Below are 26,561 nucleotides of genomic sequence, written 5' to 3'. Positions count from 1 at the left end.
CCATACTCACCTCTCCAGCCCCCTCCACTCCTGTTCTGCCAGTGCCAGGGCTTCCTGCTGGTCGTTTCTTCTGACTGCAAAGAGCCACCGATGGCATTACAGACACCAGGAACTTGTGACCACTACAGCCAGGCACCTGCTTATTTTGGCCAATGATTAGCTGTGCAGCGGTCACATGTCCTAATGTCAGGAAGTCATTGCTGCTGCAGGTGGTAAGGAAGCTATCAAGGGACTAGGTACTGGTGGCACATAAGTGGCAGGCGATCAGGTGAGAAGACTATTGCTTGTTTTATAGCATTGTCCCTGGATAACCCTTTTAAATGCAGAAGGCTATCGTAAGTTGGAAGGTTAACGCAGGTGATTGTTTACGGATACAGAAGAGTTTACTAGAATAAAGGTCAAAAATAACATTAAAAGTATTTTTAATGAATGACAGATAGATTGAAAATACTCGTTTCAGATGTTTAACACAAAAATGTCTGTTCTTGATTTGTTGACGTTAAAGGGATTGTTAGAACTGAATTTTCTTATTGTAAAAACAGGTTCACCATGCTGGAAAGTAACAAACGAGCTTATACTCCCCTCCTGACCGACAGAGCCAGCGATCAATTGTTGTGCTCTGTGATTGGCTGCAGCAGCCTGTAAACAGTACATCATAGCAGAGATCTGGCGCTGTGGGCGGGGCAATGCGGGGAGAAGCGAATAGGAGCTTGTTTTTTTTTTTATTTCCAGTATGGAGAACCTGTTCTTACAGTAAAAGCGCATCATGGAAAACCCTCTTTACTTGTGGAATTGTCACATAGCAAAACATGCATAAATAACCTCCACATCAGGAATGCAGTCGTCACTCAATGTTTAAGTAGTTGCGCCTCACAAATATATTTCCATCTAATCTTTATTGGGAATCAGTTATTTCTTAAATGAGTCAACATGTATCAGCCATCGTCTTCCAACCCATCTGCCTGAAGATCACCCGGTACTTGAGAGATTACAGAGCTTTGCTGTGTTATTCCGTAGTTTGTTCCTCATTTCTCTATTAGGGCCTCAAGCTGTTCCTGCAATGATGTCACCTAAGAAGAGAACATACAATTATTAGCGGTGCACAAAATATGCCTCTAACTGTTTTGCACATGTTGGGGTCAAAAGTAGGGTACGGTTAGAGAAGATCTGTCACCTACTTTAAGCCCTATAAGCCAAGCTAAGTTGATGGGCTAAATGTAGGTGATGCACCAAGTCCAGGGATGTAAGGACTATACTGTAATTCCCCCAATGTCTGCTGTGGAAGTCGCCGCTCAATGCATTGCGTGGTGCTGTTAAGTAGTCCGCCTGTTCTCATACTACTACTGAGCAGCGCTGTTCAATGCACTGAGTGGTGGCTTCCATCGCTCACACCGGGGGTATAACTGGGAAGGTAAGTATAACAATTAGATCTCCGGACTCAGGGCTTCACCTACTTTAAGCCCATAAACTTAGCTTGTAGTGCTAGTAGGTGAGAGTCTCTCTACGAAAAGCACCCTCAAAGAGATAAAAGAAAAATATTAGATGTTTCACTCTAACAATCAGTAATACACATCTGTTTTTGAATTACATGTGTTGTCTTTTGTGAAAATTATTTATCACTAAGGGCTCATGTCCACGGGCAAAATGACATTTAAAATCCGCAGCGGATCTCCCGCGCGCGGATCCGCACCCCATAGGGATGCATTGACCACCCGCGGGTACATAAATACCCGCGGATCGTCAATAAAAGGCATTTAAAAAAAAGGGAGCATGAAAAAATCTGGACCATGCTCCATTTTCATGCGGGTCTCCCGCGGGGACGGCTCCCGCGGGCTTCTATTGAAGCCTATGGAAGCCGTCCGGATCCGCGGGAGACCTAAAATAGGAATTTAAAGCATTTACTCACCCGCAGCGGGCCGCGAAGCTCTGCTCTTCCTCACGGCTGCATCTCCCTTGCTACGGCTCGGCGGATGTGCCCGGCGCATGCGCGCGGCACGTCGTCGACGTGCCGGCGACGTGCCGCCGGCGTCAGGAATTCATCCGCCGGCCGAAAATGAAGATCTGGCCGTGAGGAACAGCTGATCTTCGCCGTCCGCTACGGAAAGGTAAATGCTTTTAAATTGCTATTTTCGGCACTCATGTCCGCGGGGCAGGAGGGACCCGCTGCAGATTCTACATGTAGAATCTGCAGCGGATCTGATTTTCCCCGTGGACATGAGGCCTAACCCATAAATAAAGATTGAAGGAAGTGGGGTTTGAGAATCCCAACGCACCCTTGCCTCTTCGTTCAGTTACCAGTTTGGCGGTGAGCTGGGGATCCGGATGTCGTACACATCCAATTATACATTTCTTCCATTTAAATCAATCATCAGAAATCCCTGCAGAATTTCACACACAAACCCCCTTTGTAGCATTATTCTTATTTATGGCTACTATTAGACACCCATTAGGCTGCGTCTGTATGGTGCTTGTGCGCTGTCTCTTCCTGGGGCCCTTTGACTCCCCACTTCATACACTCTGAAGCAATGTCTTGCCTACTTTCCTCAAGAGCCATAGGTTCTGCTCGTATGTAAAAGTAAACATCTTACAGTGTTCTGAGAACATACGAGAGAGCAGGCAGGCTCTGCATTTAGAAGCATCCCTTACATCTGCCAAGAGATTATGTCATTGAGATAGTCTTTCTCTGACACTCACAAGAAATGAGTGTCAGAACAGCAATGTACATACAACAGGGAGTGGATCGTGTAGAGCAGTTGTGCCTTACACTCAGCAGACATAACATTTAGGAAACAGTGAATGAAGTGATGTCCTGGAGCCATACAATACGTATATCCAACAATTATAGCAGTTCCGTGCCAAGACAAACTGGCTGCTAGGGTTGCACTGCTGTCTGCTTTAGCTGCTTGGCATTATGCCCTAGCAACCAGCTGGACTAGCACCATCATGCCAGCAAAGGGGAGAAGCAATTAATCATACTAGATTTTCCATTGAGAACCTCCCACTAATTGATAACAATGCTAATAATGCCAGTACTAGTCTTCTATTGATTCTGTTCTATAATAAATTTCCTTCTTTCCTCTTAACTTCGTGTTGCCCGTTACGTAATACAAACATATCGCATTTCACAATCAGCAAGATTTACCTTTATAGTAACTGCTAGGTTGTATTTATTGGGTAAAATAATGATGGAAAAATATTGGAAACCCGTACTTTGCTATTTTTTTACCTGTTTAATGCTTTTATTGCGCTGTATAATCAATAAAGAGTTGGCTTCACAACTCTATCATTATATAGACATCTGTCTAAAACATTGATTTGTACATTCCAAGGTATGTGAAACATGCACCTCATCATTCTACTATCCGCCTGATAACCGAGTTCTGATCTGTGTCCAATCGCAGGGATACCGACGTCTACATGCTGGTTTTTCACAATCACTCACTTAATCTAGACAAAGTATCAAGCTGCAGTTTTTAGTCCCAGAGAATTATTTAAACCATGTACACGGCTGGTGTAAGAGGCTCATGGAAAGCTCAATGGAAAAAATAAGGAAAAGGTACTACATGAGTAAAATGAGAAAAAAGTTTGGTACCGACTTAGCCTGTAGAGCAACGTGTGATTGTTCTCAGTAAGGAAAACCAAGTAATGTTGTCGATATGATACATTTTAATGGCTAACAAAAATACACGATGTTACAGCAAGCTTTTGGATCTTCTATGGACACTTCCTCAGATTAAGCCTGAGGAAGGGTCCATAGAAGATCTGAAAGCTCGCACTAACAGCATGTATATTTGTTAGCTATTAAAAGGTATCATATCTACAAGATTATTGGTTTCTCTTACGGCGAACAATCACACTTAAATAGTGAGTGTCACCTCATTAAGGTCTCGCACAAACCATTCATAAGGTGGCAGATGGAATCAGCCGTTATCATTCAGGGAAGTTCCAACCTGCCATAAAAAATCCTAAAACGCCCTACTTTAAACTAGATTATGGATTTCATAAGAACCCCTTTAATCATGCAAGCACATAAAGTTCTTAAGCATTTGAATACCTAAAACACTGACATTGCTAGCAGCTAAAAAAGACAGAAGTAGAGATGTAACCCAGAATCTGTCCAGTCACATCCGAGCATGCAACACTCTACAAAGAAGTCCTGGACTAGTCAGCTACTTTTCTGCTTCCTCCCCCTTCTAAAACATATAGTGTAGCAAAACTAGGGTTTTATTTAGCCCTCCATTTAAAAAAATTCCACCAATAGCACAATTCTTCTCTTAGGCCGCTTTCACACGAACATAAAAATTGCGCAAGATTTGCCCGTTGTAAGGCACAAGTCTCACACAAATATGAACCCCATTCTTTTGAAAAAATCACGGCATATCCTATTTTTGGGTGTTCCCTCAGAACATATTGTTTTCAATGGGGCCGGAAAACACAGCATACAATGCAAAGTTTTCTATTCAAAACAATGGGAAACATTTGCCGATCCGCTGATGTGGCTGCAAGCCATGCTGGAGGATCGCAACTCTATTGAAGGGATCGGAGGAGTTTTTGACAGGGAAGCACTTTGCATGCCCGTATAAAAAGCACGCTGGAAAGCACAATATCTGCTGGGTTCTACGATATCGCGGACGCCTGTGTGTAGGAAGCCTCACAGTGAGAGCAAAATGATTAAGGGACTACAAGAAGCACATCTCATGCAAAATGTCATTGCCCATCTTATTGGGATTGTACCCCCCACACTTTATAGTGTAACATAAAGCTAAAAGAGCTATGGAGTGCTACAACTACACCAACAACAGGATAAAGCATCATGTTTTACACATCTTATATAACTGAAGTCCTATGAAGACATTGACCTCCAATTCTCTCCAAGAAATAGTTGAAAGGAAATTATTTTTTTCACATTACCTTCCACTGAAGTATTTTCATTATGACTTTGAAATGCCAAGAAGAAAACAAATCTGATGTCAGCCCTCTAAAAGCTGACCAGGGAAAAAAACAAACCCTCCTGCTGGCCGGATCCTCCTCTTCTGTTTTGGAGCGTCCATTACCCGCAGTTCACTTCAGTGACATAGCATTCATTGCCTAGCAGGGAATGCTGAACCCTCGGCAGCCTGCTTTAGTATGCATGCGTGATATCTCCTCGCTAGTGTTCCATATAGTATATGACACGCTAGTGACGAGACATCGCGCATGCGCAGCCGCGTAGAAAGCAGACTGCCGTGGATTCTGCATTCCCTGCTAGGCAGAGAATGCTATGTCACTAGTGACCGGGTACATTGCCCTGCAGGAAGCAGAATGCAGGCAATGTACGTTTTGTCACAGAAAGAAGAGGATCCGGACGGCTGGAGGTGAGGTGATCCGGGGAACTGGAGGAGCAAGGAGAAGATCGGGGAGGTGAAGATCTGGTAAGGAGGCTGCCTGGGGAGGAATAGGCACGTTTAGATAGTTCAAACGTGTCCTGATGTCTTTATTGTTCAAATCACAGCTCCTCCACACGACTAGCCTTCTGGACGGCGCCAGTTTTAGTACTGTAACCAACATGTCATCATGACCCCTCCACAGATGTAGTGTGCCTTCTGTCCGTGCATGAGCAAGTCCTGGACATAGGAGTCGCGCATCTATGGAGTCAACATGATGCCGAAGGCTGGCCATGCGAAGGTGGACAGAGCCATAACACACATTGAAATATTTTTTAAAAATGTCCGCAAAAGGGGTCCATAACAATTAAAGGTGTGTGGCACAAAACCACCTCCTGCCCTATTTACATGATAGAAAAGAAGCATCTGATTGGTGGGGAACCACTGGGAATGTACACACTACCACTTCATTCATTTCTATGGGACTGCCAGAAATAGCAAAGCACAAGTGCTTAGCTATCTGCAACGGTCCCACAGAACTGAATGGACGAGTAGTGCACACACATGACCACTGCTCTGTTCATTCGAGGACCCCAGGGACTCCAGTTCTTTTAAATCAGTAAGGGTTCCAGCAAACAGACCCCCAATGATCAGATATCTATCCCCTATTTTAAGTTGACCCAATCCTCTCTCACCTCATCCCCAATCCCACCACCTTACCCATGTGCATCCTGGGGTATTCTGATTAAATAAGCTGTACTTAATGTCTAGCAGCAGCTGCAAAGCCAATAAGATTTTAGCATGGGAGATTTCTCATAATGTGAAGCTAGAAAAAGTGGACTTGTTTAGCTTGGAAGAAAGATGCCTTAGAGGTGGATCTTATTTACACTTATGTGTGTGGCCAATACAAAGAACTGACCAGAACTGTATGAAGGAATGAGGAAGATTCCTTACGCTTTAAGGAAAGCCATCAGACATGAAGGGTTCCTTACAGTTTAGCGTAGTCAAATTATAAAATGTTCTACCCTGAAAAGTAGTAATGTCAGATTCTATAGCAGCAATCAAAAAGGCCCGGAGCCAATAAACTGTAGTGGGAGTTAATAATACTAGTGCATAAAGTTGCACTTGGAGAGATATGTTGCTCAGCCCAAGTAATTATGTTACTGTGTAAAACCTGCTGATATCATCAGAAAATTATTTAGATCATGTATTTATTAAAACTGCTCGAGAATAGAACACAAATAAGCACTTGGAATGTAGAAAGGTAAGACGACCAACATCGAAAATAAAAAAGCCTACAGGCTTTTTTTTTTTTGCCCCACACTTTGACCCCTTTATGTGACCTTTGGTGGAAGATTTTGGCGTCATTAGATTTGTTACATCCTCACCGCCGCCGTAAATCATAAAATGTGAGTTTGATACATGGAGTCACTTGTCAGACAAGGTCAAAGTTCCTATGTTAATTCTAGCGGCGGTGTTCTGCTTCAGCCAACAGCGCTGCTAGAGAGAGTAGGGCTCCTTTACACTGACAAGGGCATTATCGGGCCGTGAATCATGGCCCGATTGCCCTCGCGATCCATGTGGAAACCTGTGGATGCGAGGAGTTTTCACATGAAAACAGCCTCGTATCCCTACGGGGCTGAAGGAATCCATGGCAGGGGATCGCATGTTCTCCCATTCTTCTCATTACGGTCGGCTCTGCTGCTGACGGCTACATTGGGAACAGTGGGTGATATCACAAAAAGAAAGGACATGCTGCGATTCTTTCCCTGCATAGCATGGCAACGCAGTGCCATGCAGGAAACCTCACAAATGTGAATGCACCCATTTTATGTTCGCGTAGTGAACATCGCGTCAATCTGGTTTTGTAGAATATCTCACCTGTTGTTTCTCACGGTCTTCCTGCTGCCTGAATTCATCAAGGACTGCTTGTAAACGTGTCTGAGGGGTTACAGATGATAAAGAAAAGTGAGAATACTATTCTAACACCATTATGACCTCTCACAAATACAGGGTAGTAGCAATACTCCTTTCTCTTCACCTTAAGAGCGACATTCTCCACTTTCATGATCAGCTCTTCCTGACGTTTCCTTCTTTCTTGAGTCTCCCGTAGTTTCTTCTGTAAATTTTCTACTTGTTTCTGCAGTTCTAGCACTAAAGGGAAATAAAAAATAAAATATGTACCGTATATACCGGCGTATAAGGCGACGGGGCGTATAAGACGACCCCCCAACTTTCACCTTATACGCCGGTAATACAGTGGAGAAAAAAAAAATCAGTACTCACCTCCCCCGGCGTTCTGTCGCACTCCGGCAGGATGTCGCTCGCTCCTCGTCCCCGGCGCAGCATTGCTTTCTGAATGCGGGGCTTGAAATCCCCGCCTCCAGAAAGCTAATACACACGCCGTCAGCCAGTTACAGCCATTCAATGACAGCATTGAATGGCTGTGATTGGCTGAAGGCGCACGTGGCTTCAGCCAATCACACTATTCAATGACATCATTGAATGGGTGTGATTGGCTGAAGCCACGTGCGCCTTCAGCCAATCACAGCCATTCAATGCTGTCATTGAATAGCTGTACCGGCTGACGGCGTGTGTATTAGCTTTCTGGAAGCGGGGATTTCAAGCCCCGCATTCAGAAAGCAATGCTGCGCCGGGGACGAGGAGCGAGCGACATCCTGCCGGAGCGCGACAGAACGCCGGGGGAGGTGAGTAATGATTTTTTTTTTTTTACACTTTTTTTTTTTGTATTACCGGCGCATAAGACGACCCCCGACTGCAGAGCAGATTTTTCGGGGTTCAAAAGTCGTCTTATACGCCGGTATATACGGTATTCAGAAACAAATCAGCACAAAACTCATTCCACAGCATACGAGGGGGTACCCAAAAGAAACGGGAATCTTCTGGTGGGCGGGGCGCTACTAGTACTGGCTTCTATTGCTGGGTGAATATCTGTGGAGCCCTTCTGAAGCGGTATGTATTTGGCTATAGAGATTTTTTTTTTTTGACAAGTTATTTAGTCTTTGCCTACTTTGTTCATATGAATTGGCCATCACAACATGCAGCTGGGAAATTTTTTACCTTCATAAAAAAAGTTACAAAAATAAATACATTTAAAATTATTTTTACAGAATAATTACATGCAAACGACCCACCGCCAACCAGAACAGTGGCCATACGCACCCCATCATCCAAAACTATACATAATATACAGTATATCAAAACGTCCAGAAAAAAAAAATGAGGATCCCATTTCACAGACTTCATTTTAGCATAAATAGACTAATTTAAAATCAAAAACAACTATAAATGTTAGAAAAATTGTTTGTTTTTAGCTTTTTACCCCCAATAGTCAGTGAAAAGAGAGATTTTTATATTATATATAATATTATAGGGGGGGTGGGGGGGGAACACAGTAAAAACAATTTTGGTTGCTGAAGAGAAATTAAAAAAAAAAATAGGGCAGTAAAAGCCACATGGGTAAAATCCCTAAAAAGTGTCTGGTCCTTTAGGACCAAAACAGCCTGGTCTTTAAGGGGCTAAAAACTGAATTGGCAACATGCCAACATGGTTTTTGGACGCTTCACAATGTCGTTGGTGGATCTCATGTCTAAATCGTACATTTGTAAGTAATGAGCTCCACTAGTACTGACTGCGGCACCAGTAATTTTAGGATTTAAAACCCTGTTTATACTTGGGTAAAAAAGCTGAAGAGCCAGACTGTTATCCATTATCCAGCACAACAAACCTAATGGACCAATTATAATCCTCTGTGAGGGGCGGATAATGCATCATAAAGGATCGCGACAGATGTCTCATGGATTCCATAAAAGCAGAAGTCATGGCTCTCGTATGAACATAACCATGCTTCTATAGCGGCATTGACTCATTGTTTTTTAGGCCTACTGTATATCTAAGTTCATAATGGTAAATTGTTGTGAAAGCACTGATTGCGTATTCAAAACCCTAAGGCTGGGGTCACACAGGACCGAAATCCTATGGAAATCTCGCGGAATGACCGCATGGAAATACCACGAGATTCCCGCGGCAGAAATGCAGCTTCAAAATCCGCGGGTTTTGAAGCGGCTTGGCTGCCTGCATTCCGCTGCGGCCATCTCTCCCCATAGAAAGGAGAGCGGCCACCGTGGAAACGGGGAAAGCATTGACATGCTGCAGCTTTGAATTCCGCGCGGCATGTCAGTTTCAGTGCGACTTGGCCGCAGCATGTGAACGAGATTTTTGCAAATGTTCTCCACTTTGCTGCTTCTTTTACCCGGGATAAGCAGCCGCAGGAGGGATTTCCGTGCAGAAAGTCTGCATGGAAATTCCGCCCAGAGGGAACTCAGCCTAATACCTCCTGCCGCCATGCTCACAGACACAGAAATACCCACTGCAAGTACTAAAATGGTCCCTTCCCTGAGCAGTACATGTGTGTGGATGAGGTTAGCTGACCTCAGTATCTCCATGAATCACTAGACTAAGTATAAAGTTATGATAAGGCTAGCATCACTTCAGACAGTTTTTACAAAGCTAATGTCTTCTATACTGCATAGTGGAAAATTTTAAAAAGTAATGGTGGTTTTTACATTGCATAGCCAAATTTAACAAAAATGGGCCATCATTGCCCATCTGATGTCAAATTCACGTACGTCATGCAGCATGTACAACTATTTCAATAGTTAACATTCACCTATCTGGTTGGTTCCCCCATCCTGGCCATTTTGACGGCCTCTTTGCTCATCTTCCGTTTCCATAATGTTCAAGTCTTCTTCTTCTTGCCGTTCCTCTTCCTCTCCATCACTGCTGCTACTAATGTCATTAAAGATCTCACGGAGTTCATCTCGTTCCACTGAAAAGGTTTAGGAAAAGCAAATGGAATGAATAAATATAAAATAAAGGCATCGATGAACCTATTCTTAGGGCTCTTTTCCGCAAGCGTATATCGGCCCGCTGTTTTCACGAACGGCTGATATACGCTGTGATCTGATGCATCAGATCACATGGCCGTATTCCAAAAAAGGAAAAGCGACCGGCCAATATAGCGCCAGGCGTTTTTATGTCGGGCCAAAAAGATAGTCCTGGAACTATCTTTTGGGCCGGAATACGTCGGCCACTGCATAAGCTCCTATTGGAGCCCATAGCAGTAGCCGGAGGGAGTTTAGCAGTGTGGCTGCTAAACTCCTTCCCTCTGCTCTCCTTCCCCAGCGCAGGCTCACCTCTGCTCTCCTGCCCGCTGGCTCTTTGCAATGGGAGGGGGTGGGACAAGGGCGGAGTTAAGCGCCGACCCGTCTCCTCCAATTGCTGGCTGAGAACAAGGGACGGGATGTGGACGGAGCTAAGATCCCGCTCTCCCGGCCCCTTGTCCATAGCCATCAATGGGAGGAGACGGGACAACGCTTAGCTCCGCCCCTCCAATTGCAAAGAACGAGCGGGGAGGAGAGCAGAGGTGAGCCTGCGATGGGGAGGGAGGGGAAAGAGGCGACGACACATGCCGTCTGAATGGGCGCACGAACATTTGATTTGTGCGCCCATTCACCAGTTTTAGCTCTCCCAACGTAGCGTATATCGGCCGGCCGTGAAAACGGCGGCCGATATACGCTTGTGGGAAAGAAGCCTCAAAGCCTGTGCAAAGGACATAATAGTGTAGATTTTTATCAGCTTCGCTATGGAAAAATATGGAAAAAAAATAATAAAGAGTTTCTATTGCATATCCTGAAAAAACAGCCATTTTAATTTACTGTAAATGAAGAAATTAGGTAATTTGCTAAAGGGAATTGGTGATCAGAAAATTGGCCCCCGTACAGCTTAGGGCCCTTTTAAACGAGCCGATAAATCATTGTTTTTTCCGCATCCAGCGAGATCATCTGAAAGATTATTTATTGTAAATGCATTCACAGACTGAACAACGAACAACAATTCGTTGTCTTACTGTTTGTTGTTCAGTTTATGCAGGCATAAAAACTGAACAATTGGCCCGTATAAACAGGCAGTCACTTATGAATGACTGCCTGTTCACTGTGAATGGAGGCAGGTGGGCCCAAAAAATCTCCGGCCCACTCCGCCTCTATTCATGAAGCGATCAACGTTGGGCATCTGCACTTGACAGGTCATCCCATGTAAAAGGGCCCTTACATCAGTGTTTCCCCTAGCACAGTTCGATGGAACTCTGGTATTTATTGGAATCTCAATAGTTTCTCAGAAGATGAAAACAGCCAACAATTTTATAGACAGCATGGCATAATTGTAGGGAATCCATGGAGTACTTTACTCTGGTGTGCAGGTCCAGAGAATCCTTTTCTATGCTGAATGTCATTTCCAATAATAAATTACTATATAAGGCCGCCTGCAGACGGGCGGAAATTCCGCAGAATTTCCACACCTGGAAGCTGCCATAGGATCGCGTTAACAAACGCAATCCTATGCAGACGGCCACGATTTGGCCGCGCAAAATCTCGCGCGACAAACAGGTCGCGACATGCTCCATTTCTGTGCGGGGCACTGCGAAAAACGTCACTCACCGGCCATCGGCTCTGCGCATGCGCCAGCTGCCCGGCAGCCGGCACATGAAAGACCCGGGGCCGCAGGAGCAGGTGAATGTCACGCTGCTCTCTGCAGACGCTTGGGTCGGGTGCCGTCTGCAGGCGGCCTAACAACCTAAACACTTACAAACAACAAAAGTCAACAAAAACAATAAAAAAAGAACAAAAAAAACTTTAATTACTTGAAGATCCATGTACTTGCTTCATTCCTGACATTCCAGGGGAACCATCCAGGCCGGTCAGATTTTCATTTTCTTTGGACTCATCTTCAGCAATCACCTCCCATCCTAAACGTTGGTGTCAAGGAAAAAGACTAGAACTGCCCACCAATCAGAGAAGGCTAAGCAATAAACAAGCCATATACATAACATACTTCTATCTATGGATCCACGCTGACCATTGGTCATCCGTCAGTTCAATCATCAGTGGTTACACAATGGTACAACAGGGGTCCTCTCACTAGACTTCATTTAGTAACATCCTTCTACCTTCCATGCCTTCCTTTTCCTAACCCATGTCACACAACAGTACGGGCTCGTTGTGCAGATGTATGTATTTTCTAACACGTGAATAAGGATATATTGGAACATGCAGCGCACTGAAAACAAAGCAATGCGCATTCAAAATATATAAATAGCGGCAATAATAAAAATGGAATTAATATGGATCCATAACGCACAAGTGGGAATCAGCCCCAACCCTGCTGATACCGCAGATGTGTTCCATCGATGCTACACAGACCATGAAGAGCTTAGGTTTTCTACCGTACATGTCAGCGTTGTCAGGGAGACCTTGTGTGGTTCAAAATTAGTTACCTGCATGCATATATACACAACGGACACCGTGCTAGCAAGTGATCGTAGTTCAGCATTGACAATGGGTATTTAACCCCTTTACGACCTATGGCAGATAGATCTGGATCAGAGTCTGCGTCATACTTGGTGTCTATCAGCTGTTTCTGACAGACAACCACCAGGAATGGCCACAATCAGAGCAAGGTACAACTGCAGGCATTTAACTGCTTAAATGCCACAGTCAATGCAGACATTGGTGTCTAAGCAACAGACTACAGCGCCCTCTAGCTTCCCATAGTTGGAAAGCAATAGGGTTTACATGACAGCCCAGAGCCTTCTGATCGCTCCCAGGGCTGTCATGTCTTTCAGCCTATTAAGGCCCAATGTCCACAGGCAGATTTGATTTGCGGGAGATCCGCAAATCAAGCCGCCCATAAAGATGCATTAGCGTCCGCAGAACAGTAAAAAGCATGCGGATGTAATTTTTTCCCAGCGTGCAGATCGCACGTGCGGGGAGAAATCCCAGCATGCTCCATTTTTCAGCAAACCTTGCAAGGACAGCTTCCATTGAAGTCAATGGAAGCTGTCTGATCTGAGGCACAGCCACAGCCGGACACATCCGCCGTGCTGAAGCAAGAAGATCCGGCACAGAGGAGACCCGCGCTGGATCTAGATCGGTAAAAAAGATGTATTTTTTTGTCCATGTATGCGGGCACCGCTGGATTCAGCTGCGGGATGCAGCAGATGGAATCCATGCGTGCAAGTGGACATTGGGACTAAGCCTTGCCTGTAGGAGGGCTTAATCAGCGCCGGTAGAATTAGAACATACTACAGAACTGTAGTGTATTAATAAAGTGAACATATAAAAACATTTATATGTTCAACCCCCCTTCTCCCAGTTTTCACGTAAAAAAAGTTTGAAAAAAAACAAACAACAACATAATTTGTATTGATGTACCCGTATATATCCAAAATATGGAATAAAAACAACACAAAATGCTCCGACTTTGATCTCTTAATAAGTCTTGTAATATAACTGGGGATATGTGCCAGACATCGACTTGCAGGAATGCTGTCTTCTAATGGGTGGCGCTGCAGGGGCATTGTACCATGTACCAAATTTCCCAGAGGAGCATGTGTGGCCTTATAAGCCTCCTCACACCTTCTGGCTGCTCTCCACAAGGAGAATGTAACTGGTCTATAAAATACACAGACAGCACATGAACGGAGAATACGCCCGTGTGAATAAGCCCCGGACTATTAAGGTTTCTTCCCCATCACATTTCTATGTGGTAGATAAACACACCAGTAAAATAGTTTAAGAAAACAATAGACATAAAAAGGATACGGACGCTGACCGCCTCCGCGTCTGTGCTCAGAAGACGTTTCACTTCTTTCTCTACATCTGGTGACTCGATGTACTGCGGATGAAGGAGTCACAATTTAGCAGTATTTTCGACACTCAAAAGTAAAAAGTTCCCTGCAGCACCCAAAAAATCTGAGAATATCACAGCCACGTACCTTTTTTTTGGCGGTTTTCCTAAAGCGTCTTTTGCGCACATTCTTTAGTGGTAGCGTTACTAAAAGGAGAGGATAAACAGGATTAAATGGGAACATGTATATTGTAGAAGGAACTGTGATACGGTACCAGAGCCAAGGAGGGAAGAATGATGCTTTTTATTAAAAGATGACATAAAAAAATGTAAATAAAAAGGTAGGTGTTTCACTGCCAAGGCCCGGCAGCTTCCCCAGACCCCGTTTGAGAAGAAAGCACAGACATTTAAATTGAACGAGTCGTGAGACAGGAAGTTAAAGTTCGCGATCGCTGTGAGATAATGCTACCAGTAGACAGAAGAACAACTGCACAAAACCATTACAAATCTGGAAATAATGGAGCAGCATGTTAGAAACCATTACTGACCGCTAGGAATGTGACGTCTAATGTGAACCAAATGGTGTGCAGTGACTATATCCCCAAGAATTGTAGTAGCAGGTCTGAAGTGCGCTTACACATACAGCTAGATTTTCAGTGTGACAATTTCTTTAACCCCTTAAGTACACGGCCTATTTTGGAACTTCGAATAAAACAATTTTTTGGGATTTTCATTTTTCCTTTTCAAAAGCCGTAACCATTTTTCCAGGGACATATGACGGCTTGCATTTCACATGGCGACTTGTAGTTTTTATTAGTACCGAAAAACTTGTATAGCTTTTAGTCATTTTTTTGGAGAGCGGGATGAAAAAAAAAAAAAAGTATGTTATGTCACTAAGCAGTATAAATGACAGAACTTTAGAATGATTACGATACCAAAATTCTATATCCTTTTGATTTTTTTTCCACGTCTTTGGGGGCAAATGTGTGATTACACTTACTGGTAATCAGGTTTTCTTGAATCCATAAGGAGAGGATCCTCCACTGCTGGACAGCAAACCCAAGTTGATAAAAGTGGGGCACACCTCTCCCTTCCTTAGTTCTTGTCCGCTTTTGCTGGCCTCCTTGAAAACAATGGGTAATGTGTTCCGAAGGTACGCTTAAAGATTGGACATGCCGAGTTTGTTGTCCACACCGTGATGCAATCTAGTGGGGAAGGAGGGTGGCCAGGGGGAGAATCACTCATGTGTATGACCCCATTCAAAAGAATGAGGTTCATATGCGTGCGTCTCACAAATCTCGCCGTGTGAAAGTGGCCTAAGACAGATACATATCCTTTTTTTTTTGCTTTTTTCTTGGGGGTGAATAAGCCCAGAGTACCATCATGGGATCAAATCATACTTTTACTCTCACCCATGACAGCACCGCTGGAGTAGTAAATCAGGAACAGACTATAAAGCTGGGGTCACATGGGATGGAAATGCTGTGGAATTTCCGTGCAGACCCTCCACATGGGAGTTCCGCATCCATTTTTAAAACTGAGACTAAGCAGCAAAGCAGACGAGATTTGCAAAAATCTTGGCCACATGCTGTTGACAGTCCGCGCAGAAACTGACATGCGGCACGGAACTCAAATCCGTGACATATCAATTTTGGCAACGTTTCCACTGCGGACTCTCTTCTCTCTATGGGGAAAGATTTCTGAAGTGGAATACAGGCTGAAAATGGCGCAGGTTTTGTAGCAGCCTTTCCACTGCAGAAATCGCAAGGAATTTCCGTTTGGTCCCACTGCGGACTTTCCGCAAGATTTCTGTCCGGTGTGTCCTAGCCTGAAGGGGGTATGGCAGCCTGCAAAACTTGTTATCAAAAGAATAAATCTGATACTGGGTTCAGCTGAAGCCTATGAGGTTTACAGAAGGTGTGCGTAGAACTGCAGGTAGTTGCCCTACAAATTTCATCAAGAGAGACCTCTCTAATGTCCAATATTTTATTAGGGGCTGGCCGTTTCAGATTGTCTCGGACGCCAGAGACCAAGCTTTATCTGTAGCGCTCCACTGTCCTGGGGTAGGAGGGCGACACAAGGACCAGTCTCCTGAGGAGCCCTCCAAAATAATTATAGCACCATGTGCAGAAAAAAGGGGCGCCTGGAAATCATGCCACCACTCAGAACCACCTCCAGTAACAGCATGAGAGGCTGCTCCAAAATGGCACTGACATGAAGTGACGCCACTCTGAATCACCGCACTTCTAACCCCACAAGACTTTGCCATGCCAGAAATTATGTGGCACCTGCTGTTAATGCCTTTGGCATTTATTTTCACTTTAAGCTGCACCGAATAGCGCCGAAAGACTAAAATGACCAGCCTTCCCTCTAATAGAAGCGAAACCGCAGCGCCAAACTGCACCCGGAAGACACTCAGACATGGATAGAACTTTAACCTAAGACGGGGACAGAAGGAAAGGATCCAAGGGACCAGCAGCAAGCTTAGGGCGGCTCCCAAGATGCCCAGAGCTCTACTAGTGAATACCAACATAGCTGCACATGCACTTCAGCTGGCATAAAAAGAGAGACACTTACTTCCATGATTCCAAATAAACTTCTTTTCTCTGTCCCGGTCTTTCTTTTTGCTGGCCTTTGGGTCACTTGTTCCAGTTGGTTCCTCTAGAGGAGGGTAAAGGTCTCCATCAAGGGTACAAACTAACATCTAAAATAAATTCAGAAAATAATTAGTACAAATTGAAATCCTATTTACAGATGCATTAAAGGGGCCATCTAGGTATTTTAAAAAATGCCATCATCATAGAATAAAAAACCAAAAGCTATTTATGTCTTCAATCATGTGCCATTACTTAAAGGGGTATTCCAGCACAGACTAACATTATAACATTTAGTGTCCATCATCACAATAAGTCCTCTGTAATAGGTTTACTGGTCTGGCTACTTTCTTAATTTTCTATGTCATGTAACCCTCCGCCTGAAAAATATCTCCACTTCCTCTGACATCTTGTCAGCATTTGCTACTTCCTCCCTTGTCCATAGCCTCCAACATAACCTGTGAGCAGTGCATGATGGGAGGACAGGAGCGGAAGTACTGCACTGTATTGCTCATGTGCAGTTCAGAGTGCTGGAAGGTCCGGTCTGTTGGATTCAGCAGGCTTTCCCCGAATGAGTGGGAGGTTGGTGCCGGTAAGTTGTAGGACCTGAGAGCTGGGGGCGGAGCTGGCCGGTAAACAAACTCTATGTAAGATGGAAGTTGTAGGGAACAGTCTGTTGTGTATAATGCAGAAGTGATACATGTAAACACAGAGGCAGATCTTTGTCTGCACAGGATGAAGAAGTGGGTCCAAAGCAGCAGATAAGGTACAAGCTGCCGCTACTTAGCTTACCTCCTAGATTTCAGCATTTTCTGAATTTCCATGGCTCAGTAGTATGACATGTGAACACCAAGGCAGTTGATAAACAAAGACCAACAGGGACTACAGGAGGATCTGCACTCGATTGGCAGAGGATTAAAGAGTGGAGTAGCATTTTTTGTTGGCTTTTTCCCCATTTTTATATAACATTCGCATCTCTTTTCCTAGAAGCCAAATAACCCCTTTAAAGTCCTTCTGGCAAAAAAAAGGCCTTACCTGACAAATGTCAGCAGTCTTGTAGAAAGTCTTCTTGTCAATGGTTTTCAGACACTCTAATACACATGGAACATCAACTAACTTTGCAGCAAGTGGAACCCTATCAACACGCACGATCCCATGACGGCCATCGGCTGTAAAACAGTCACAGTATTTATTATTAACACCTTTATGCTTCACAGATCTTCACACTTAACCAGACAGCTTTCAGCCATTTTCCATTTCTGCTGGTTAAATAGCAAAAACTTTGTGGCTGATGAAAATAGCATAAAATCCCGTATTGTATAGAAAGACTTGAAATGTTTCCCCTTCTTATGCCTCTAATCATGTGCCTGGTGTATAGTCAATATAGTCTATAACTCAAAAAGGACCGTATTATGGACACGTTGAAAGAAATAAGCATCCTATGTAGGGATGAGCGAGTATACTCGCTAAGGCACTACTCGCTCGAGTAATGTGCCTTAGCCGAGTATCTCCCGCTCGTCCCGAAAGATTCGGGGGCCGGTGCGGGGCAGGGAGCTGCGGGGGATCTCTCTCTCCCGCCCGCTCTCCCCTGCTGCCCGCCGCAACTCACCTGTCAGCTGCGGCGGCCCCCGAATCTTTCGGGACGAGCGGGAGATACTCGGCTAAGGCACATTACTCGAGCGAGTAGTGCCTTAGCGAGTATACTCGCTCATCCCTAATCCTATGTCTTTCACCTTCTGAGACTAACTAATATTCGGTAGGGTGAATACAAATGTGACGAGTATAAAATCACTTTCAATAAACTATTCTTGCGTTTCTGTTCTTACTTACGATGCAACTCAATCGATAGTCTGTCTTTTGCATTGACGTTGCCGGACTGCACCATCCTTCTCACCGTCGATGCGTATTCCTAGAAGGCGAAATAAGGTGGTACATAAAGTTATCAAAGAGGCCCTGACAAATAACACCTTAAATAAGTATTTCCTTCTTATTGGAATATAGACCAAAACAGCAATGAAAGTAATAATAAATCAACAAACACCAAAAGAGCAGAGAAAGTGTCACCAAATTAGGACTATTCTTCTATAAATTTCCAATACAGTTTCTGGAATCACTTTCTTAAAGATCTCTGACTGCGAGCATTAGATGGGAACCTTTATTTTTATATGTTCTTTAGAAAAACAAGTTTGAAATCGAGGCCGCTGCTTCCACTGGAAGTAAATAATAAAGAAGAACTGCTACATTTTACAGTCTGGGGGCTTAGTCAGACGACCGTATATCGGCCGCGTATTCACGCTGGCCAATATACGGCATCCCTCTCTGCAGGGGGGAGGAGGCTGGAAGAGCCGGGAGCAGGGCTCTGAGCTCCCGCCCCCTCTCCGCCAACTCTCCACCCTCTCTCCACTATTTGCAATGAGGGAAGGCAGGAAGGGGGTGGAGCTAATTCCCAGAACTTAGCCTCCCCGTCCCACCTCCTTTCATTCCAAATAGTGCAGAGGGGTGGAGAGGAGGCAGAGAGGGGGCGGGAGCTCAGACCACTGCTCCCGGCTCTTCCAGCGTCCTCCCCCTGCTGAGAGAGACACCGTAAATCGGTCGGCGTGAATACCCGACCGATATACGGTCGTCTGATTAAGCCCTTGTACACAGAGATGTAATAATTACATGAAAGTTTTAAAGGGCCACTCCAGCGAAAACACATTTTTCCATCCCTGCACCCTAAACATGATTGGCTGTCACACTCTGGAAGTCTTCTATGTATATTACAGTCACTTCCATGTGACTGAGTCTTAGCAAACACTTTCCGGATGCTGAAATTTATCCCCGCTTTCTAACTCACTTTTCTGTGCCATCAATCCCACGATGCTTCAACACATCACATGAGGAACTAGAGATTGTACCATCTCTGCCTGTTGGGAGAATACTGTGATTATCATTACCTTCTATATTCTGCTAAGTAAGCTACAGACCATCAGTATACAGACAGGAAGATGAGCTGTGACAACCTTCATTATCACTGTGTGACAGCAGGGTTTAATTATGAGCAGTAACTATGCTAGAAGTTTGTGTCCCCCTCTAAAAAGCTTGCAGGTAGGGTTCATCATACAGGAAATATGCTGATTGAAAAACCTATTTTTTGAGAGGAATATAAACCTAAGTAAGGGATATCTAAACAAGTTAATATTAGCCGACTAATATATACCAGGGCACTAATTACATAACGAATGAATAAAATAAATAAAACTTCACCGGAGTGGCCCCTTTAACACGAGTCTTATAACATATACACTGATGGCTACATTTTCTGCAGAAAAGAATAAAAATATTTTTTAAAAAGTAACACGGGTATTGGTGTCATGGCAATAAAAGGCACCAAGAGGAGTTATAGCTCGTAAGGTACATTTTGCAGAAGTACACATGGGTTGCCGTAGCTCAGCACAGTCTACCTAACCATAGTGGATCTAGGAAACGCTTATATGAATTTTGTTGGAAGAGCATAACAGTACCGCAAGTCAGGAAGATTAAGATGTGGAAGCCTTCCATCGCTCCTCAGGGGAATTTCAGCAGGGAGCTTCCTATGACCTGTTATTCCCCATCAAGTGGATAGCTTTATGCTTGGTGGAGGTCTAACTGCTGGGACTCCCACCGAGCCCACCAACAGGGGTCCAGTCAGTCCCCAAATAAAGGGAGTGGAAGTTGCGCAGGCACACTGCCAATACATTCAATTCAATGACAGTGCCAGAGATTACACAGTTCAAGCACTTTGCCAACCTTTGGCGCTGTCATTAAGGTGAAAGGAGCCACAGCGCGCCTGCGCATCATTCACTCCGGGACAGACTGGAATCTCATTCTCGGGATCCAAGGGGGTCGCAGCTGTTGCACCCCTACCGATTATAAAGCTACCCCCTATCCTGTGCATAGGCTATAAGTTTATAAGGTGGCACAACCTCTTCAGCCTTTGGTACTGGATCCAGCCAGTGCTGTATGTATCTCAGTAGACCCATTATGTAGAATAATTTGAGATCATGCAGGGCCACAGCTGCCATATCTTTACGGTGCTGCAAGGTTTCTATACCTAACTGATTATGTAAATTTTCCACAATAAATGACATTAAGACATTTACTGTAGAGAAGACATTTTGCTGTACCACAATAGCTTTACGTCCCAGCAGCCGTATGTCCAAAACACTGTACAACCATTCATTTCAATAGGGCTGCTCACACAAGCATCAAATGGCAGAGTCTTCAACGCTGTTCTATCTTTGGCTGTTTTCAGCCATGCGTTGCCCATTGAAATGAATGGGTAACAGTTTCAGCGCTGCTGAAAACGTGCCACAACTTGGTACCAGGTTTTTGGCAGCTCTAAACGCAAGCCCTAGCTGCACTAACTAAAAAACAAACAAAAAAAAAAAAACACAATACTCACCTAGCTGGTGCCGTCCAGGTCCCTGCCACTGCTCTCTGAAACTCTGGGCAGGCTGCCAGGCACTTGTCATTGCCGACAGAGCATCTTTTATTAGTGACAGGGTTTGAAGTCCCCGCCTCCAGCAAGAGATTGCTCTGATTGGTTCCTCAAGCGCTGGCTGGGCCAATCAGAACCAGCGCTCGATGAACCAATCATGGCCATTCAATGAATGGCTCTAATTGGTGCATCCAGCGCTGGCTCTGATTGGCTGAGCTTGCGGCGCATCAGTTTTAGTCCTGTGACTGATAAACAAGTGCAGGATCGCTTACAGTTATAAGAAATGTGTCATGTAATGAGTTATGATCATGTGACCAAAACAGATTTTTATCACCTGGGTGTAAACAATGAAGGTTCCCATTTATTAGCAGAAAGCTGGATCAACATTGGGAGATAACAGGCCGAACTGGATGGGCATATGTCTTTTCTCGGCCATACATACTATGTTATTAAGCAGAGATCTTGACAACATAGAGGAATTGACACAAGAAGCATATTGGAAAGTTATGTGACTTTTCATTAAGCAAAGAATAACTTTGAACAGCTCTAAACGAGTTGTCCCACCGGGGGGTTTCACCCCTGGCACTGTCACAAAGTTATGGTAGCGATGGCAGCATGCGCACCGCCGCCACTCCATTCATTTCAATGGATCCACCAGAGATATCCCATTGAAGTGAATGTTGTGGTGGCCACTACAGTCAAAAATTCAGGACACACCAGGGGTGATATCTCACGATCAATGGAGGTCACAGCAGTTGGACCACCACCGATTGCAAGTCATTCCCTATTCTTTTGATAGGTGATAACTTGCTAAGTTGGGAATACCCCTTTAAGAAACTCAGGAGGTGATCCTGTGTCGGGAGAAAAGACATACAACATTTTTTCACAAGATTCAATACAAATTTGTCATAAATAGATGTAATAGGAACCATGAAGAACCCAAGCTGATAATAGCAGCCCGTTGTCATCTGCATGGTAAATGTCAACTTCTGTATAGTGAGATTTTGCACAATGTCCAATACCAAACCAAACGATGTAATGCCACGAGCATCATACCTGGGGAAGCCGCAAAACATACTGGTTCTCTAATTCATGGGGAGCATCATCTTTGCTACGCGAGGTCTTTTGTTCTGCAAGGAAGAAATAAAATGCTGTTCACTGAGTGACCGGTCTACAAATCTGCAAAATGTATCACTGTTGACAATAGCAACCAATCACATTCCAGCTTTTATTTTTCCAGTAAAGGCTGAAAACGTAGTGACCTGATAGGATGCTATGGGCAATAATGACACTTATTTTATTAAAGGGCCACACCAATGAAAATGTTCTCATTAAATATGTACAGTAGCTAGACCCCCTGTGTGTGTATATATTACACATACATATATACACACACACAGTGTGTGTTAACCTGGTTGGTTATTCTAACCAAGACTCCAGGCCTCTTTCTCCTTAGATGGTTGTGTGATCTCAATTCTGGCCAGTCAAATTTACTTGGATTTAAATGTTCATTTCCTAGTCAGTTTCTCAGTCTGTGTGCTGATGTTACATGGTCCCTACCTCAGACACTGCTAAGAGGGGGATACAGACACTCCTGTCACAGTTACTGATGATGATTAGAGGCTCCTGTCACACAGTTATAATAGAGGAGATGACAGCTCATCTTGCTGACTGTATACCTGTAGCTTATTTAGAAGAATATAAAAGGTCATTTTCTGCTATGTGTTTGTCTTGGGTGATATATTTGGTAAAATAGAAGACTCCATTCACACCTCGTTTTTGACTCTGCCCAGGGGTCCCGTCAAGGTGTCTGTTTAAAATCCCGAAAATGAAACCCCTGGATGAAACATATCTTGGCCATTATACAAAACTATTGAAATAAGAGACCAATAGGATCCCCCTGGGCAGAGCTGAACATAAGATCTGAATGGAGAACAACATGACATGATCTCAGGACCCCTAAAAACATTATGTTAGTAAGAATACTAGCAGCACAAACGTGAATAATGTTACACTTTTTTAAAGTTTGTGCTGCTATTTCTATTCATTTATTCGTATACAGAAGGGTTCCCACAAGAGGGTCCTGGGATCCTTTCATTGAACATTTTAGATAAGGCCAATTTGGCTAAAGTCGACAACTGAGACACACATAACATGGAAGGAGTACACTACGTTTCTAAGCAAAATATGGCCCATCTATAGAGCACCAGGATGGCAAGTTACTTAGACCGCCGTTTTTTATGCTGGTGTAAGTAAGGAGTGCTTCAGAGCGATGTGCACCAAGTGTCTTGATGAACTTTATTTATACCCAGTGCTGTGACTGTAACAAGAGGACATCCTCTACATCTATAGAAGCGGGTTCTTTACTGTAAGAGCAGTGAGACTATGGAACTCTCTGCCTGAGGTCAGTGATCCATGGATTATTCCGATTCCCAGATTTAGAGTCAGAAAATGAGGATAATTGGCTTCTACGCTTCTACCTCATGGGGGGCGTTTGGCCTTCCTCTGGATCAACATTGCAGGATAATAGGCTAAACTGGATGGGCATGTGTCTTTTTCAGCCCAAGGCCGGGCTCATACAGCCCAAGCGTAAAACACTTTTTAGGGGTTTACAGTGCTTTTGCATCTGTGATGTGCACAGAAACACCGCACAACAGAGGCTGCAGGCAAGTGTAGCACCCCAGATCTCAACACTCCTGTCCTAACCATTTAGGCTGGGTTCACACGGGGCGGAATTGCTGCGAAATTTCCACACATTGCGGACAAGTTATTGTGGCCAAGCCACGCGGAAGCTGACATGCCACGCGGAATTCAAAGCCACGGCATGTTAATTTCATCACCGTTTCCACTGTAGGCACTCTCCACTCTATGGGGAAAGAAAGCCACAGAAGAATACAGGCACTGAAGCCGCTTCAAAACCTGGGTTCTGAAGCTACCTTTCTGCCATGGGAATCTCACAGAATGTATGTACGGTCCCGCTGCGGTCATTTCGGTGAGATTTCCATGGGATTTATGCCCAGTAGGACCGCAGACTTACAGTCTCAAGGAAAAATGGCTACTGTTCTCTATGGGAGTCCCCAAACACTGACTGAAGTCAGGAGCGCCGACTTCCACCGGTGACAGCACGGGAACAGGCAGCTGGGTAAGTATACGAATAGAGATGAGCGAGCATACTCGATAAGGCATACTACTTGAGCGAGTAGTGCCTTAGTCGAGTATCTGCCCGCTCGTGTCTAAAGATTCGGCTGCCGGCGTGGGTGACAGGCGAGTTGCGGGAGTGAGCAAGGGGGAGAGGGAGAGAGATCTCCCCTCTGTTCCTCCCCGCTCTCCCCCGCTGCCGAATCTTTAGAGACGAGCGGGCAGGTTCTCGACTAAGGCACTACTCGCTCAAGTAGTATGCCTTATCGAGTATACTCGCTCCTCTCTATATACGAAGCATACCCCTGGTACTTGTTCCCAGTCCTATGAGCGCCATAGCTTTGTTCCTGGTGCTTGTAGTACCTAACAGGTTCCTTCTAACAAGTATGCATTTATTTTTCATACATGTAATATATTCCTTACTTGTAGACATCATCTCGATTTCTGCGTTGTCTTATTCTTCAGTATCTGGAAGAGAAAATAAAGGAAACATTAAACAAACGTTTCAAAACAGATAATTCTAAACCCAAATCTGCCCATATGGGCATAAGGCCGGGGTCACAAGAACAGGTCGGCAGCGGAGGACCTATGTACGACCGCGGAAGTGAGTGCATGGCCGCGTATGCACGTGGTTTTCCGCATAGGTGTACAGCTTTTGACAGCGTATTGTCCATGTGGAAGAATGAACGCAAGCAGGGAATGACATCAGAAATTTGGCCAACTGCCTGGAAATACACCCCCATCACTCAGGCGACTTTCTTTTGTGCTGTCGTGGCAAGTGCTGCTCTGATACTGCTCTCCAGGCTCGGCAGGTTTATACTACTTATTTTGGAAGTAGTATACACCATTTTTTTTAAAAAACACCTTTTGGAAGAAGAGCCCAGAAGAACAAGTGGAGGTTGCAGACAGCAGGCTAGATAGTGTGTTGCTCCCCCCGACTCCATCCTGCATTGTCTGACCACAAATTCCTGCTTTCTTTATATCATTTAAGACCATCTGGACTTCTAGCAACATCTATACAAATCCGCAATGTTAATTGTGTATGCACTGCTGATCAAACGCATCCATAGAGATCAATGGAGCTTATACCTGCGGAATCCGTGGTAAAATACAGCATGCTGTGATTTTTCTTCCGCTTGCGGAACCCACAATTCCTACCCGCAACGGTGAGTGAACCGTCGAAAATCAGTGCATTTGATATATTGTGCAGACAGCGATTGTGAAAAACTATATATGAAACCACATGCCAACTTATACGGCACGGAATACCTTTAACGAGGTTCTCAGGAACTCCACTACTGATGAGCGAACCTCAGAATGGGCCATCAATAGTTGATCAGTGGTGTTCCTCCTTTCCCTTTGGGCAACCAGTGGATATTGATCTAGCGGACAGTAAGGACCTAGCCCTATCTTATTAGGTCACTGACAATGGAGGCTGCAATACCGTGTGACCTCTTGTCAGAGCACAACCAGAAGTGGCGGATCCAACTCTGCGCGTTAGGTAAGAAATTTACAGCAATAGGTAACCCATTTAATGACTCCACAGAACTGCAAGTGTACAAGCACAAGAGTGCAACAACATGGGCACCGTTATGGTGGATTCACATGTGGCGGATTTGCGCAATTAAGATTGGCAGCGGAGTGCAGAGCGAGCTGCGCACATTATACGAGCTGCAGTACACAGCCTGCTCATTCTGTTGTCGATTTATATTGGATTGTCGCTTTGCTGCAAAACCCGGCATGCAGTTACATCTCAGGCAGATATGCAAATTAGCGTTGTGGCGGGATTATATGAACAGTCTTGCCAGCCGAGGCCCTAGAAATGGTTCCATTTGCAGTGGTGTCATGAACAAGTAACCTGGACTATTACAGAGTGGTTATTTTCAATGACAAAGCCAGCTTTAGTTTGGGCACCGATGACGGCCTTGCTCGTGTCTGGAGACCTCGGGGTGAGCGCCTCAATCCTGCCTTTGCTGTGGAGCGGCACACTGCCCCCACTGCTGTTGTGGTGGCCTGGGGGGCATCGCATACAACAGTCGGTCACCCCTAGTAGTGGGGGCAATGACAGCTCAGCAATATGTTCAGGGCATCCTGCAGCCACATGTGTTCCTCTCATGGCGGCTTCCAAGAGGCAGCAGGATAATGCTCGGCCGCACACAGCAAGGGGGTCACAGGAAGCCCCCACATCATTGTCACACTTTGCCCAGTTGCCAGATTTATGGCCAATAGAACATATATGGGACCATCTGGGACACCAACTTCTACAGCCAACAAGCTTGCACGATCGCACATAGAAAGTTT

The 26,561-nt window shown here is 44.7% G+C and overlaps 1 protein-coding gene across 1 annotated transcript; it reads right to left on the bottom strand.

Moving 5' to 3' along the window:
* Positions 1-447: 447 nt before the first annotated feature.
* On the bottom strand, positions 448-24,836 carry LOC136580434 (transcription initiation factor TFIID subunit 7-like). Its single transcript, XM_066581013.1, has 12 exons — positions 24,684-24,836; positions 22,179-22,252; positions 18,494-18,572; positions 17,699-17,832; positions 16,647-16,773; positions 14,218-14,276; positions 14,045-14,117; positions 12,085-12,189; positions 10,054-10,212; positions 7,405-7,517; positions 7,245-7,304; positions 448-1,070 (listed from the first exon to the last, which is right to left on the bottom strand). The coding sequence occupies exons 1-12, from the start codon at positions 24,694-24,696 to the stop codon at positions 1,026-1,028; spliced, it is 1,041 nt and encodes a 346-aa protein (XP_066437110.1). The 5' UTR covers positions 24,697-24,836; the 3' UTR covers positions 448-1,025.
* Positions 24,837-26,561: the final 1,725 nt, after the last annotated feature.

Source organism: Eleutherodactylus coqui, chromosome 10, assembly GCF_035609145.1.
Source record: "Eleutherodactylus coqui strain aEleCoq1 chromosome 10, aEleCoq1.hap1, whole genome shotgun sequence".
Classification (NCBI taxonomy): domain Eukaryota; kingdom Metazoa; phylum Chordata; class Amphibia; order Anura; family Eleutherodactylidae; genus Eleutherodactylus; species Eleutherodactylus coqui.
Note: the sequence above shows the minus strand (reverse complement) of the source record. Positions and strands in the feature narration are given on the sequence as shown.

Excerpts from the sequence above, each read along its gene's own strand:
- LOC136580434 (XM_066581013.1), bottom strand. Across the intron at positions 14,277-16,646 it reads GTTTATTTGGAATCATGGAA|TAACGCTACCACTAAAGAAT; the intron begins GTAAGTGTCTCT and ends CTCTCCTTTTAG. Across the intron at positions 12,190-14,044 it reads CGCGGAGGCGGTCAGCGTCC|GATGGGAGGTGATTGCTGAA; the intron begins GTATCCTTTTTA and ends ACCAACGTTTAG.